This window comes from Chrysochloris asiatica, unplaced genomic scaffold, assembly GCF_000296735.1.
Source record: "Chrysochloris asiatica unplaced genomic scaffold, ChrAsi1.0 scaffold00014, whole genome shotgun sequence".
Taxonomy (NCBI): domain Eukaryota; kingdom Metazoa; phylum Chordata; class Mammalia; order Afrosoricida; family Chrysochloridae; genus Chrysochloris; species Chrysochloris asiatica.
In genome coordinates, this window is record NW_006408532.1 from 21,421,007 (window position 1) to 21,437,531 (window position 16,525).

Sequence of the window (16,525 nt, forward strand, 5' to 3'; positions counted from 1 at the left end):
GGGCCCCAGAGGCTCGGGTGGAGCCGGCCCAGCGCGGGAAGCCGAGAACGGATAGCTGGGGGGCAGAGGTCGCAGGCACAGCGCGCGACGAAAGACGAAAACGCTGTCTGGGCGAGGTGATGGCAGGAAAGTGGAAAGGGTCGGAGTGGGTGGTGTGGCAGGCACGCGCTCCTCCAGCCGCCGCCAAGTTACGACCCGGACGTTGGGGAGCAACCGCGAAGCGGCGGAGATTCGAACCAGCTTACAAATGTGCGCGCGCGCACTCGCGCAGGCCCAGCGGAGCTGCTGGTTGGTGGAGGATCTCGAGGCGCGTTCCCGAGCGTCCTTGAGACCGGAAGTGCGCTCCCCGGGGGAGGTGGGAAGGCTATGGCGGGTTTATTAAAGGCCCAGTGATGGCCACAGAGGGGGCGTAACCTTGCTTCTGGAGGGGCGCTAAGAGTTACATTTCACTTGAGCAAATGTCAGGCTAGGTCAAGCGCAGTACATTCTTCTGTCGGAAATTTAAGGTTTTTTAAATGTCTGTTTTCCCTGCCCCATTCAGTTGCTGCTGGGACTTATCCGTGATATAAAGACACATGATCCCACAAATTGTTCTAAAGTGTTGTCCTGAAGTGCTGTCCATTCGGTTCCGATTCATAGCAACCCTGTATAGGGTTTCCGAGGGGCGGCTGGTGAGCTAGACCTGCCAGCCTTGCGGTTCAAACCAGCTTTGCATTCCAGCTCATTAACCCACAGTGCCACACCAGAACTCCTCACCAGTGTTGGTGTTCTCTAAAACAAACCAGAACCCCCAAATCCATTGTAGAGAAGTGGAGTGACCCTTTAGGACAAAAGAACTGCCCTAAACGGTTTTCAAGGCTATGAATCTTTACAGAAACAGACTACCCCATCTTAAGCACTTTACCACTGCTCCACCAAAACTATATTAATAGTTTTTATTTTTAAAACAACTGGGAGCCCAGGTGTGGCGCTGTAGGCTAAGCACTAGACTGCAAGGTCGTTTTGAACTTCAAGTTGGCGGTTCAAACTCACCAACCACTCCTTGGAAACCCTATACAGGGTCAATATGTGTTGGAACCGACTCGACAGCACTTTACAACAACAATTTAAGTCGCAACTGACTCAAGGGCACTTAAAAACAATTCAGAACAAATAGCTGAAGGAAGTTCCTGGTTAAAGGAACTGATGAAGAAACAGCAGTAACTGACTTGCCAAACTTCAAGTTTGAGATGGTGCCTGTAGAAAGTGAAGCAGCCACTAAATTCCTCAAAAATTTCTCTTGATTTCAGGTTCACGTTAACAACAGTGAAGTTGCAGACATGTGCAGCTCATTCAGAATGACTGGGTGGATGGCAAGAGCAAACACTGAGGCAATAGCTGTTGTCTTTTCCAACCAAAACCCATACTTACTTGCTTCCTAAATTATGTACCCAGCTTAATCTGCTGTGGTCAGAACTAAGACTCCAAATGCTTCATTACATAATAGGAAAGTGGTGTGTATATATGGCAATATGAGGTGGAGACAACAGCAGTATGTTACTGGTTTTTATTATAGCTTATATTTTGGACAAAGACAATAACCAAGTAAATGAAAATGTAAGGAAGCAAACAAAGACTGTTCTTTTTAGTACTTTGGAGAGAGAAACCACAATAATATTCCAGAGAAAATAAGTGCAAGGAAATTTATTCTATTCTAGCTTGTTGCTGTTAAGTGCCATCGAGTTGGTTCTGACACATAGCGACCCTGAACAGGGTTTCCAAGCCTGTAAATCTTTATGGGAGCAGAAAACCTCACCGTTCTTCCACAGAGCAGCTGGTAGTTTCAAACTGCTGACCTTGCGGTTCGCAGCCCTATTCGTAACCACTACACTACCAGAGTTCCTTTATTCTAGCTAGTCACTAAAAAACCAAGTCCAGTGCCATGAAGTAGAATTTGACTCACAGTAGGATGGAGTAGAACTGCTCCATAAGGATTCCAAATCTTTACGGAAGCAAGTGGGCCACATCTTTTCTTAAAATAGCTCTAGCTGGCAGGTTGTTGTTGGCAAACACCCTTGAGTCAATTCCAACTCATAACTACTGGCTGGTGGGTTTGAACTGTCAACCTCATGGCTAGCAGAACAGTGCTTATTCTACAGGGCCATACCAGGATTCCTAGCAGGTAGATAACTACCTAAATATTAATTATCCACCCAAGTTTTACATCTCAAAATTGTTGTGAGAAATAATTATCCACCCAAGTTTTACATCTCAAAATTGTTGTGAGAAAATAGGGCAATTATTTGCTTTTATAGAGTTATAGATTAGCAAGAACAAAAACATAACAAGTTAGGATATTAAACCATTTCTCCATTCTCTCTTTGTTGAAATAATAGCTATCTAAATCTCAAATAGATGCAGTTTGTCATTTCCAAGCCAGTGACACATCACAAATGAAAGAACTTAATCTTCAAATGATATTTTAAAGGTTTTGGGGTTCCTACCCCAAATGATAATTGTGTACTTTAGTAATATAGGTTGATTCCTTTGATTTCTTTTTCATAGACCACCTTTCTTTCCAAATTGTGAACTTTAACATGAGGGTGAGTCAAAATAATCCGCACTCTAGTTGTGGTGTGGCACTGTGGGTTAATGTGTCAGACTGCAAAGCCGTTTGAACTGCAAGACTGGCAGTTCAAGCTCACCAGCTGCTCCTCGGAAGCTCTATGCAGGGTCATCGCTATGTGTCGGAATTGACTCCACGGCACTTAACAAGAACAACAGTTATATTAAAACACCCATCCACGTTCACAGTTGATGACAACATTGAGTGTGCACATGATATGAGTCTGTCGAATAGATGAGTGACAGTGGATTATGTGGCAAACCATTTGCAAATCAGCCATGGCTCTGCCTATGAAATCTATGACAGACGGGTTTTGAAAAGTTTGTGTGAGATGAGTACAGAAAAACATAAACAGAAACGTTTGAACTGATACTTAAAGGAAGGTGTAAGTTTCTTTAAAAAAACAACAACAAAAACACTGTTACTGGTAAGGAGACATGGATTCATTACTACAAGCCTGAGAGTAAACAGCAGATTATGGAATAGAAACATCCTTAATTGCCAACCAAGACAAAGGTCAAAAGTCAACCATGAACTGAAAAATTAATGCCTACAGTTTTCTGGGATTCTCAAGGGCCAGTATTGGAACACTATCAGGAAAAGATTCAACAGTCAACAGTGCTCGTTACAGTGAGATACTCACTGAAGAGCTGAAGCCTAAATTTTGGATTTAAACACAGAGGACTGCTATCCAAGGACGTTATGATCTTGCAAGACAATGTATGTCTACCTACCTCCATCCACACTGTTGACACTCTGCAAAAACTTTGTTTTCAGGTGTTAAAGCATCCTGATCTTGCTTCATTGGAATTACGAGTTTGGTGCCCTCAAAGGAGCCATTAGAGGACGAAAATTCACCTCTGATGGAAAAGTGAAGACAGCAGTGCATTCATGGCTTGTAATTCAGTCCAATACATTCTTAAATAAGGGACTATGAAAGCTTGTTGACAGATGGACAAAGTGTACTGAAAAGCAAGGAGATTTTGTAGAAAACTGAGCTATTTGTCTTTCCTACTTGATTAAAATAAATTCTACTGCAAGAGTGAGGCTAGATTTGACTCACCTTTATATATATATATATATATATATATATATATATATATATATATATAAAGGCTGCATAAAAATATATGTAGTTAAAAGAATCTTAGTAAGACACCCAAGACCTAGTTTCAGAAATAGAATGTTACCAGTACCAGAACTTGACTAGCAGTGTGCCTTTCTCCCTGATATCTTCTCCTTTCCCTTGATTGTAGATAATTGTTTGAGTCCTGGTGTGGTGACCAAAATAAGCACTGGACTTCTAACCAACCCCAAGGCTGGTGGTTGAAACCCACCAGCTGCTCCTTAGAAACCCTATACAGGATAGCTATGAGTTGGAACCTACTCAACGACACTTAGTAACAATAGATAATTGCTCTTTTGAATTTTCAGTTCATTATTCATTTGCTTTTCTTTATAGTTTTTCTGTGTATGTATTCCTAAATGATGTAACATTTTGTCCCCCCCTCCTTTTTTTTAACAGCTTTATTGAGGTCACACTGGGATAAAGTACTTGACTGCAGTGTTGGTTTGAACTGCAACGTCAGCAGTTCAAACTCACCAGCCACTCCTTGGAAACTCTATATGGGGTCCGTATGAGTCGGAACTGACTCCACGGCACTTTAAGAACAACAAAACTGACATACTTTATTTTGTCAATTTTAGACGTCAATAAGGCTGTTGTTTTTTTTAAAGGCAAAGCTAAAAAATTATGTGGTGCTGTGGGATAAGCACTGGACTAAGGTCAGTTTGGACTGCAAGGTTGGTGGTTCAAACCCACCAGCTTCTTCTCAGAAACCCTATATAGGATTGCTATGAGTCTGAACTGACTTGATTGCACTTATCAACAAAATTGACATAAAATATATCAGAAGCTTCAAAAAGTTCATGGAAAAACTCCATTATCTTTTCATTCCATTTGTCCAGAATTTTTCGAAGCCCCCTATTTAAAGTGTATATCATAAGTTTTGACATATTTATGTATGCACCTATGAAACAAAGTAAGACACTTAATACACATAACCATTATCCCCAGAAGTTTCCTCGTGGCTTTTTGTAATTCCAGAATCCAGCTTCTCCCTCTTAGGTAACTACTATTTTATTTTCTGTTACTATAATTTACATAATTTCCTAGAGTTTTTTGGAGCCCTGTCTGAAATTCATCCATGTTATGTTTATTCCTTTTTATTGCCAAAAAATATTCCAGTGTGTGCACTACCATTGAGTTGGTTCGACTCAGCACGACCCTAGAGGGCTGAGTAGAACTGTTCTAGGGTTTCTGAGACTAAATCTTTAAAGGAGTAGACAGTCTCATCTTTCTCCCTTGTATGTGCCTATACTTGAATTTATTTACCCCTTCACCTATTAATGGACATGTGAGTTGTTTGCATTTTAGGGTCTTCATAGATAAAGCTGTTGTGAACATTTATACACAGTTGTTGTTAAGTGCCATCGAGTCGATTCCGACCCATAGTGACCCTGTATTGGAATTCCAAGTAGGCCCTTGAAAAAGAGAGGGTTTGGGGTACCAACCTCGTACAGTCAAAAATCTACCTATAAGACGTTTTATAGCAAGGAGGGAGTGATTAACTTTTCAGTCTAGGAACGGAGGTTCCTAGGACCATCAAGGGAGAAGAGCAGAGAGACAGACCCTACCCAGAGAAGCAGTGATACCCGAAATGGAGCCAGAGATGATGACGTGGAGCAATGGAGCAGCTGGAGACTTTAGATCCAGAGAGGGAGAGCGACTGGGGGGTGTGGGGGAAGGATTGCATGGAGGGGATTGTAACCATGGCAATGAGACGATATATGATAGAATGAATGTAAAACTAATGTTCTCCCATGTAAACTATCACATAATTCACAATAAAACATTTAAGAAAAAAAATGATATACGATAGGATGAATGTAAAGCTAATATTTTCCCATGTAAACTATCACAAAATTCACAATAAAACATAAAAATCTACCTATATAGTTGACTCTTGAGCAACACGGATTTCAACTGCACGAGCCCACTTTCCATGCACATTTTTTTTTTTCCTGTTGCTATTACAGTGAGCTCAAGCACCCACTTCGAGTAGAGCGCCTCGTGACATCAATTAGCTCACATAATCCGTCTCTCTTTAGTAACTCCAGTAATCGTGACTGGTGGGAATGTAAAATAGTGCAGCCGTTTGAAATACGAGTTTAGCAGTGCCTGAAGAGTTTAAACATAGAGCCTCCATTGTTATTGTTATGTACCGTTGAGTCGGTTCTGACCCATAGTGACCCTGTAAAGGATTTCTAAGGAGCGGCTGGTGAGCTTGAACCATCAACCTTGTGGTTCAAACCAACTTTGCAGTCCAGCACATTAACCCACAGCACTATACCAGGAGAGTTACCATTATAACCCACCAATTCCGCTCCAGGTACATACTTAAGTAAAATGAAATGAAATGAACTAAAATGAAAACCAATAGAATTATTTCAGGACTAACCATTCAGAGAAAGACTATGGACTTGGCACTTAGATATTGGGGTATATTTTCCTGAACTATTATTGTTTGTGATCTTGAGTAAACCTCTATTTCCTCCTGGTGTGGCACTGCAGGAAGATGCGCTGGACCGCAAGGTCAGTTTGAACTGCAAGGTCGGTGATCAAACCCACCATACTCTCCTTGGAAATCCTACACAGGGTCGCTATGAGTTGGAATCGACTCGAAAGCACTCAACGGGGTAGGATTGGGGTCCTGGTGTAGTGCTGTAGGATAAGCACTGGACCACAGGGTCGGTTTGAACTGCAAGGCTAGTGGTTCAAATCCAGCTGCTCCTTGGAAACCCTATTCAGTGTCGCTATGAGTCAAAACCGAGTCAACTGCACTTATCACCAACAGGATACGATTAATACTACTCATTACAAAGTTTTCATGAGATCATATGAGCCAAAATCTATGTGAAACCACATGATACACCATTAAAACAAATTTCAATTTGTTAACTGGCATGTTAAGTGCTGTTGAGTCAGTTAGCAGCCCAGTGCTTATCCTATAGCGCCACACCAGGATTCCTGGTATGTTGTTGTTGTTGTTAAGTGCCGTCGAGTCGGGTCCGACCCATAGCGACCCTGTACAGGGTTTCCGAGGGTGTAAATCTTTACGGGAGTAGAAAGCCTCATCTTTCTCCCGCGGAGCAGCTGGTAGTTTCGAACCGCTGACCTTAAGGTTCGCAGCCCGATTCGTAACCACTACGCTACCAGAGATTCCTGGTATAGTGGTAGAAAAAGATAACAGGACATTAGATTTGTTTTAATAATGTTATGGTGACCCTTGGGGAAATGTTTCAGTAGTAGCATGGGAATGATATCAAAGATGACAGGTATGTAGGTTCCAAAAGTTTGGTGGGAATTGTAAAGAAATACAATAGGTAATATACTAGGGAGCGAGGGCACAAGTACAATTTAAGAAAGATTATTCTTTTACAAACTCGCAGGTATCTTGCTTTTACACGTTTGTTTTCTTCAATAGATATTTAGTAGTGGAATCATGAGGTCAACGTGTATTTCTTCAGCCATATTATCTTTCAAGACCACCAGTTACAGGTCATCAACAGTGCTTGATAATTTTGTTCATTCCCTGGATTATTTTTTTATTTTTTGTGAAAATACTCAATATTCTTTGCCAACACCATAATTCAAATGCATTAATTTTTCCTTGGCCTTCATTATTGTCTCATTTTTATATGCATCTGAGGTAACTGACAACACCATGGCTTGAGTCAGGAGCTCCTTAATCCTTTTATTAATCTCTGCTTTTTAACACTTTAAAAAGGTCTTTTGTAGCAGATTTGAGTACATCATTTAATTACTGCTTCCATGGACACTGATTATGATTCAAGTAAAATCAATCCTCGACAACTTCAGTATTCTGTTTATCATGATGTTGCTTTTTGGTTCAGTTGTGAAGGTTTATATGTTGAGGTATAATCCAAACTGAAGGCTGATCTTCAGCAAGTCCTTTGAGTTCCTTCGCTTTCAGCAAGCAAGGTTGTGTCAACTGTGTATCACAGGTTGTTAATGATTATTATTTGAAACCTGATGCTTCATAAAATTCAGCTTCTTGAATTAATTTGCTCAGCATACACACTGAATAAGAATGGTGAAAAGATGGAACCCTGACACACACCTTTCCTGATTGTAAACCATGCAGTATCCATCTTGCTCTGTTTGAACAACTGCCTCTTGGTCAGTGTACAAGTAACACATGAGTTCAATTAAATGTTCAAGAATTCCCATTATTTGTAAATATTATCCATAGTTTATGATCCTCACAGCTGAAATGCCTACACAGTAAATAAAACGGGTAAACATCTTTCTGGTATCCTCTGCTTTCAGCCAAGATCTGATATCAGCAACAATATCCCTCATTCCACATCCTGTTCTGAATCTAGCTTGAATTTGTCAGTTCCCTATGAAGGTACTTTTACAACCATTTCTGAATTATCTTCCAACAAAATTTTTTGTGCGATACTAATGATATCCAATAATTTTCACATTGTTGGATCATAGCTCTTGGAACAGGCACAAATATGGATCACTTTCTCAGTTGGCAAGGCAACTTTTCCAAATGCTTCTGGGAATGTACAATTGTACAGTCACTTTGGAAAACAGTTTTGTAGTTTCTTAAAAAGGTGAATATACACCTCCCTATGATCCAGCCTGCTGTGGTGCTATAGGGTAAAACTATAAAAATCATAGACACTTTTATGTAACAAAAGCATCAAACTGTGAAACTTGTTTCTCAACATATATTCTATCTAAGACTATAGACTTAAGAAGGTGGTGTTTCCACCTCTAACCCTTCGGTGCTCTTCAATTTACATCACATCAAGATGGCAGTCCCTTTGGCATCCTCCAGGTATTCAAACAGTGTTCCTTTTCAATAGTCTCTGAGTTGTGGAAACAAAAAGAAGTCTGAAGGGACAAGATCAGGGCTATAGGGAGGAGAAAGTAAGGTTTTCCAGCGAAATTCTTGAAGGACAGTCCTTGCTATCCTCAAAGAATGAGCAGACACAGTCATGCTGGAAAAGAACTCTTCAGTGCAACTTCTCAAGCTTGCTTGCCTTTTTCTCACAGATTCAGTTTTCAATTTTCTTGAATTTTTTTTTTTTTTAAATAAAGCAGTCCTCTGAGCATCCTGTGCCTTTTGAGAAAAACCTACCAAAATTAACCCTTTGTAAGCCCTCAGTCACCATAACCTTTTTCAGCTGAGCTCTCAGCCTTGAATTTAACTGACCCAGAAACCATTATTTTGATTGAACCTTTTTTTTTTTTTAAGGCATCCTAAAGAGATCAAGAAAAGTGTATTACTGAAAGAGCTAGTCTACAGCCATCCAGTTATCACAGAGACATGTTTGAACATATTTTGTTTGGAATAAACCCATACATATATGAACTGGAACCCTCACAGCAAGACTTTTTGATTTACATGGTTGGGTTTGTTGTTGTTAAGCGCTGTTGAGTCGTTTCTGACCCATAGCAACCCTGTATATGGTTTCCAAAGAGCAGTTGGTGAGCTTGACCCACTGACCTTGCAGTTCAGAGACTTTGCAGTCCAGTGTACTAACCCACAGCGCCACACCAGAACTCCAGTCATGGTTGGATTGTTGTTAAGTGCCGTTGAGTGTGTTCCAACCCATAGTGACCCTGTAGAGAGTTTCCAAGGAGCAACTAGTGAGCTTGAACCAGCAACTTTGCAATTCAAACTGACTTTGCAGTCTAGCTCATTAACAGGCCCACACCAGGACTCCCCATAGTTGGGAGAGTGCCCTATTTATGTTTTTAAGGTCTACTGTGGTCCTGTAGGATAAGCACTGGATTGCTAACTATTAAGGTTAGAGGTTCAAACCCACTAGCCACTCCTTGGAAACCCTGTACTAGGTCGCTGAGTTGGAGCGGACTCAACAGCACCTAACAACAATGAGGTCTAGTTGATTTAAGTGGTTGTTGGGTAACACTGGTCTGTTCTGAGCCAGAGAGATGCCATGTGACACAAGTAGAACTTTCCTAGCTCTGGTAGTGTAATGGTTATGAACTGGGCTGCTAATATCAAGGTCAGCAGTTTGAAACTACCAGCACGTCTGCGGGAGAAAGATGAGGCTTTCTGCTCCTGTAAAGATTTACAGCCTCGGAAACCCTATGCAGGGTCGCTATGAGTTGGAATTGACTCGACAGCACTTAACATTCTTTACAGAAGTAATTTTCCAAGTCTCTCTCAAAGGGTCACTGGATAGGTTCAAAATGTCACAACCTTTTTGTTAGCAGCTGAGTGCTTAACTGCTGTGTCACTCTGGCTCCTTCAGATGACTTATAGAAGTTAATGTTAATGATAGGTTATCATTATTGAACCTTATTAAACTTGACTAGATGCTGTTTTCGTTATTGAAAAGTGGGAAATTGCAGAACTATTTATTTCTCTAACAGTTTTCTATTGACTATATAAAGCTAAAGATCAAGATTAATCTTTTTTGTTTTTTGGTAGATTCCAACTTTATTACAGTGAACTTGAATAAGAAAAGTGAAAATAGTAAAAGGCTTATTAGCACACTCAAAAGTCAGCTAATCATATTATTGGCTTCCTAGAAGCATACAAAAAATAGGCTAATTCAGGAGTTCCAAAAGTACATGTAGACAATTAGTTACAATTCCCATGTCTGTGATTATCACAAACTTAGATGGAAACAACCAAGCATGATTTCATAGCAATTGGCAGACTTTAATATTCAAGAAAAAATAAATCCATCATACACATTAAAAATATAAGGGATTTCATGCAGACATGAAGCTTCCAAACCAGCCTTTATGATAACTTGTAAAATGAGAACAACATATAAATACAGTACATTTTACAGTTCCCCAACATCTTAATTTTATACTGTGATTTATACAGCTTCTCTTCATCTTTTATATTCAATCATGCTCACATGATTAACATGTCATAACCTACACTGATTACATTTATGGTAATAATAATAAGAAAAGCACAATGATTTATATCCCCCAGTTTATGAAAATATTTGTGATAGAACAAATTTGGGGAGTTTTCTGTTTTTGTTTTTAAGGCTTACATACTTAAGTAGCTAGAAATAAACATAAAGAATGCAAAATTAAATAAATCCTCCAATGCACATCTATTTTTGATTAATACCATATTCAAGTTTAGAATATATTAACTGCAAAAGGCATAGGAAAAGTGATATAAATTTATATAGAACATATTTAACATTCATGATATAAAGGAGAAATGACAAACATGAAATAGATTTCAGAATTAACTAAAATATAAGCTAAAATTTAGAAACATAAGTAACATTGTTAAAGAATAAATCCTAATAGTGAAAAGAATTTTAAGAAAAAGAGCCTAACTACTGGTGTTGGCTTGTATTGGCTCTTTTTAAAAATATGGATCATTTGTTTTGCTGTTATAAAAAGTAAATACCAGTCAGTGAATAAAGCATTTTTAAATTACTCAAAGATAGCATGCATTCTTTCTTTTCCCTGGGTTTTCTCATGTACTTAGACTCTGTTTAAGTTTCCTATCTTTCTAAAAAAGGAAAAGTGGGGTTTTTTTGTTTTCTTTTCTTTTACCTTGCAATTAATTTCAAGTTCATTCCTGTAGGTAATGTGAATTCTTACCAAATGAACATCTACCAAATACTGAAGGAACACAAAGAAGAGAATTTGTTTTTTAAAAACTAAAACAAAGACAAACACGTTACAGGGCTCCATAACTTGACAAGTTAAAGTAACTCCAGAGAATGTTACTGTGTAACAGGAAGAAAGATCCAAAGAACTCCCTTACTACGCAGAAAAGGCCCTCTGAGTAAAACATCAAATCATGTAGTGACTCCCTCAACCTGACAACAAAGGTCTAAAGATTTATAAATGTTTCTAGATTTAAAATGTCATTTACCTTACCCACACATTGTGATTAAGTCCATCTGGATTAATCCAAATATCTACAGAGATCACTTCATTCAATCATAATCATCTGTGACAGTACTCAAACAAGAGTACTTCTTTTTCTCCAAGAAAAAAATGAAAGCATTAAGTTAGTCATCTCTACTTTGCCAGCTATTGGAAACAGAGTAATAAACATACAAAAATACAAAGGAAAATTCTCTCCAATAAAGATCTTCTAGAGGTAGAAATTTAAAGCAGCAGAAATTTAAAGCAAGCTCCAGCTATCAGGGAATAAAATGGATGTGAATCTGAAATTACATTAATGGCTGCTGCTTATATAATATTAAAGACACAGACCATGGGCAGTAATTTATCCCTGAATTTCATATTCAAAATTGCTCCACATTAATACCATTGTGAGTTTTTACTAGTATACTAATTATTATAATGAAAAAAAAAAAGTAAGTGCTTGCTTTTATAATCCAGTAATCTAAAGACATTATTGTAAACATCACACTGCTAAACTGTATTCGTTTAGTTTAAATGATACATTTTGAGTGGGCAAATTTTATTCTTATTTTCCTGGTTTGCTAACTCTACTTTTAACGAACACTTATGTCTCACTTGGGATGCTGAGATTTTAAATATTTCAGAGTGATTCAGTGACATGTTTTCAAAAAATGTTTAAATTAGTGAGGATGAAAGTCTTAATTTCTCAGATTACTGGCCTGTGATGCTGTTAAATTTAGTACTACATAAGAATGAAATACTTGATGCTTCTCTAAGTTTAGCTGAGCTAGAAAAATAAAATAATTTGAATGATAAAAGAATAGACACACATTTTATGTACAGACTGTGTAGGTCTAAAGTGAACAAAAAGTCCCAATCCTAGATGTTGTATGTGACAGAGGATACTCAGACAATTCTAAAACATAATACATTCAATGTGTTTAAAATGACGATATTATTATAAGCTTTAAATACTATTAGTCATCAATATGGCAGAGAACTTCATGAAGACACTGGTACAATTCTGTGCTGTAGGGAAACAGTGTATACTTAAAGACTTTTCCTCCATTTTCACTTGTCTCATTCAAATATACATGGCATAATATAGTTCAGAAAAAGCAATAAACACATATTAAGAAAATAGATGTTATTTCTAAATTGTTTTAGGAATAAGAAGGCACCACTGATTTGAGGTCTTGTCTTGTCATTACTAATAGTTGGTTGTGAATTGTTTATTTCAGCATTTGTTCTTGTTAAAACTTTTTTCCTGTAAATATCATTTGAGACAATTATTGTGGTTTACGAACCACAAACAAGACACATTCGTAGTAGTATTTCATCATGGAGAGATCATTCACAGTATATGTTGACAAGACAGATTCTTTTTCCACCTGTAATAGAAATAATAATGAAGATAATAATAATGCCACTAACCAATATTATGCATTTAAAAATGGCAGTCACTATTTTCAGCACTGTCTGTATATGAATTCATTTATTACTCTCATATGATTGATACTACTAGAAATCTTATTTTTACAAAAATTTGAAGTGTGGACAGGCTATGGTAATTTGCCCATGGTCACACTGCTGATATACAGTGGCAGAACTGGGATTCGCACTCAGGCAGTCTAATTCCAGAGCTTGAATTTGAAACCATATAAGTATATTGCATATCTTTATTTTAAAGAACAAATCTGTTGTTTATTTTAAAATGAATAGAATGCTTCTAGATAAATGTACAACTAGAACATAACAGTTAAAATATCATAAAACCCTGTAACAATGTACAAGATAAAAAATATCAAACACTGCAAAAGGACATACAATGGTAAGTATCCCTTTTACATCTGGCTCCCTCTCTGCTTCCCTAGAATCTAACCTACTTAGTATTCATCATGAAAGTCTATGTTGTTAAGTGCTATCGAGTCTTCTTTCCTCCAGAGACAGACCAATAGTTGTACCTTAGATGGCCACTTGCAAGCTTTTAGGATCCCAGCCACTACTTACAAAAGCTGGATATAGAACGTTGTCTTTGTGGACTATGTTATACCAATTGACCTTGGTGTTCCCCAAGACTATGGTCCTGAGTTCCTAGGTCCAGCAACTTATTCCCTAAAAGTGTTTGTGGTTATGTCTAAGAAGCTTTCATAACTTTGCCCCGTAATATTGTTTTACTATATCCATGAACTTATTTGAAGCAAGGGTAAACACCAATGTACAAAACTCCTCTGTCAGACTTATATACATTTGTGGGTACACTCCCATTATCCCTCCCACACCCATTCACCCTGAATGTTCAAGTACTTTGAAAGTTAGACTTTGTCAGTACTTCATTTCATCCTTACCTCTACCTGGAATCCATATTGCAGAACAACATTCTTAATGTCTTCATAGCTCAATTCTATAGAAAGTTCATTTGCCAAATTTTCAAAGTGGTACAGCAGAGGACCTATGATTTAAAGACACTATGAATGAATTACTTAAATGTAAGCATGCACTAGTAACTGTGCCAGTCTGAATTACAAGTTGAGTAAGTTGGTCCTACAATGAAGGGAGTCCTGGGGTAGTGCAAACAGTTAACATGCTAAGGTACTAACAGAAAGACTGCAACTCTGAGTCTACCCAGAAGTGCCTTGGATGAAAAGCCTTGCAATTTACTTCCGAAGAATCAGCCAATGAAATGCTATGGGGCAGTTATACTTGGTAACACATGGGGCTACCTTTGTTAGAGCTGACTCGATGGAAAGTTTTTCAGCTAAAGGAACTCAGACTCCAGTGCTTTTGTTGGCCTTAAGTGCTGCTGTGTCAGTTCCCACTCATAGCCACCCTTTATACGTTTTCCAAGGAGTGGACGGTGAGTTTGAACTACCAACCTCGTGGTTCAAACCAACCAGGACTCCCAGATTCTAGCACATGCGATTAAAAAAAAAAAAAAAAAAAAAAGGATATAAAGAACCTTTATATTTGCCAAGGAATGACAAAGCCTTAAAAATAGTTAAAAAGGTCAATACACCTTTGCATGTATGAGTTCAACAATTTAAAAAATAATTATCTCACGTTCAATGTTGCCTTAAATATTGGTGTGCACCAAGTATTTGTTTATCCTTTTAGTGTTTTTACATTTTATGCCATGTCCAGATCTTTGAAACTTTGGACTTATAGTTGACATTTCAGTGCTGGGCCTACACTCATGGGAAGAGTTCCTCTGGTATACCAGATTTGTATGTGATTCTCCACATGTCATGCAAACATACCTGTAACTCCTGAGTTTCTGAAGAAGAAGAAGCTGAATCAGAAATGCTAAGTTCTCAAATTCCAAAGGCATACTATAATTATAATTCCATTAAATAAATGCAAAACTACAACTATGAACAAGATACCATGTGAAAACAGAGACAGGTCCTCAAAGAAGCCGGGGTAGGAGAGAATGTAAGGAAAGGGCAAGCTATATAGAAAGCTTCCTGGACAGAGGAGGCGACATTACCCAGTTCATATTGCAGCTCTAACACCCACTAAGTAACTACCCATGGGCTAGTCATTCACTTTGCTATATCACAGCAGTTATGAACATACCCTACCTTATTGCACTTTACCAAAGTTTCAAGTAAAATTTTAAAACTTGTAGCAAATATGATCAGTAAAAATTGGTATCTCATTAATATTTATCTGGCTAGCAGTGAGGGGAACACTTTTTCCATGTGTTATCAGTCATATATGTTTATTCTTATATAACTTGTAAATTTATATTGCCTGCCTAGTTCACTTATGGTTTGAAGTTTTCTCTATGCACTTTGGCTTTTCTTTACATATCTAAACACACACACATACATACACACACATTTTATATACACATGAATATTTTTTCCTACAAAATTAAAAAATAAAGCTTACTGTAAAAGAAATCAAAATGCAAATGTTCATAAAAGAACAGAGGAAGAAAAAAGAATAAATGGAAATAAAGAAAAAAATCGAATTTAAAAGTAGAAAATAAAGAGAAAGTCAGACTGTATATCAAATCTTTATACCAGTCAGAGGTTATTACAAAAATTAGCAATTTATGTAGGGAGTTTGACAAGAGCAGGCGTGCATGCTGAAATCACTCTGGTGCCAATTTGGACAAGTGGTTAGAGGATGGAGCTTGAAGATGACTTGTAAGCAAGGATATCCTAGTGTTTGAAACCACTGCAGTAATCCAGACAAGCAATGATGAGGGCAATGACAAGGACTTGAGCAAATCTGCCACCCAGGGGACATTTCCCAATGTTTAAAGACATATCTGACTGCTACACCTGGGGAGGTGGGTAGTGGCTAGGGATCGTGCTAAGCATCCTATTCCATCCCCCAGAAGAATAATGAAGACCAAAATATCAATAGTGCCATTGTTGAGATTCAAGAGCTATTAAGGGGTTTTAAGAGATACAACATATAGACTGATTAGATACAAGGCAGATGGTGAGGACCCTGGTTTCTACTTGGGAAAATCTTAGTAAATAATGTAAAAGAAGGGCATGAGGGCATAGGAATAATTTTCTTAAAAGACAAACATTTCGAAGTGTCTGGTATGTTCAAGTTGGATATACTGGCTTAAGAGTAAATGAGAGATGTTTAGAGCAAAAATACAGATTGGGAATTGAATCATACTCATGGCATTCAGTATGAGTAATACGCAGTAAAGAATAAGTACATGGCATAAAGAGTAAAAACACGAAAATGACAAATTATCAGGGCTGATTGTGAGGGTTGGAAATGTAAAGGTTTTATAGCAAGGAGGGGAGTGATTAACTTTTCAATCTAGGAGCGGAGGTCCCTGGGACCATCAATGGTGAAGAGTGTAAAGCAGGACCCTACCCAGAGAAGCAGTGATGCCTGAGATGGAGGCAGAGACGATGACGTGGAGCGATGGAGCAGCTGGGGAATTTAGATCCAGA

The 16,525-nt window shown here is 38.1% G+C and overlaps 1 protein-coding gene across 1 annotated transcript in view; it reads right to left on the bottom strand.

Moving 5' to 3' along the window:
• Positions 1-12,649: 12,649 nt before the first annotated feature.
• The window catches only part of LOC102826190 (chromosome unknown open reading frame, human C9orf41), a 58,662-nt gene continuing 54,786 nt past the window's right edge, over positions 12,650-16,525 (bottom strand). Inside the window, exons 7-8 of the mRNA XM_006834925.1 lie at positions 13,943-14,046; positions 12,650-12,985 (exon numbers count right to left, since the gene is read on the bottom strand). Coding sequence (XP_006834988.1) covers positions 12,884-12,985; positions 13,943-14,046 — 206 coding nt within the window. The 3' untranslated portion in view covers positions 12,650-12,883. The remainder of the gene's footprint in view (positions 12,986-13,942; positions 14,047-16,525) is intronic.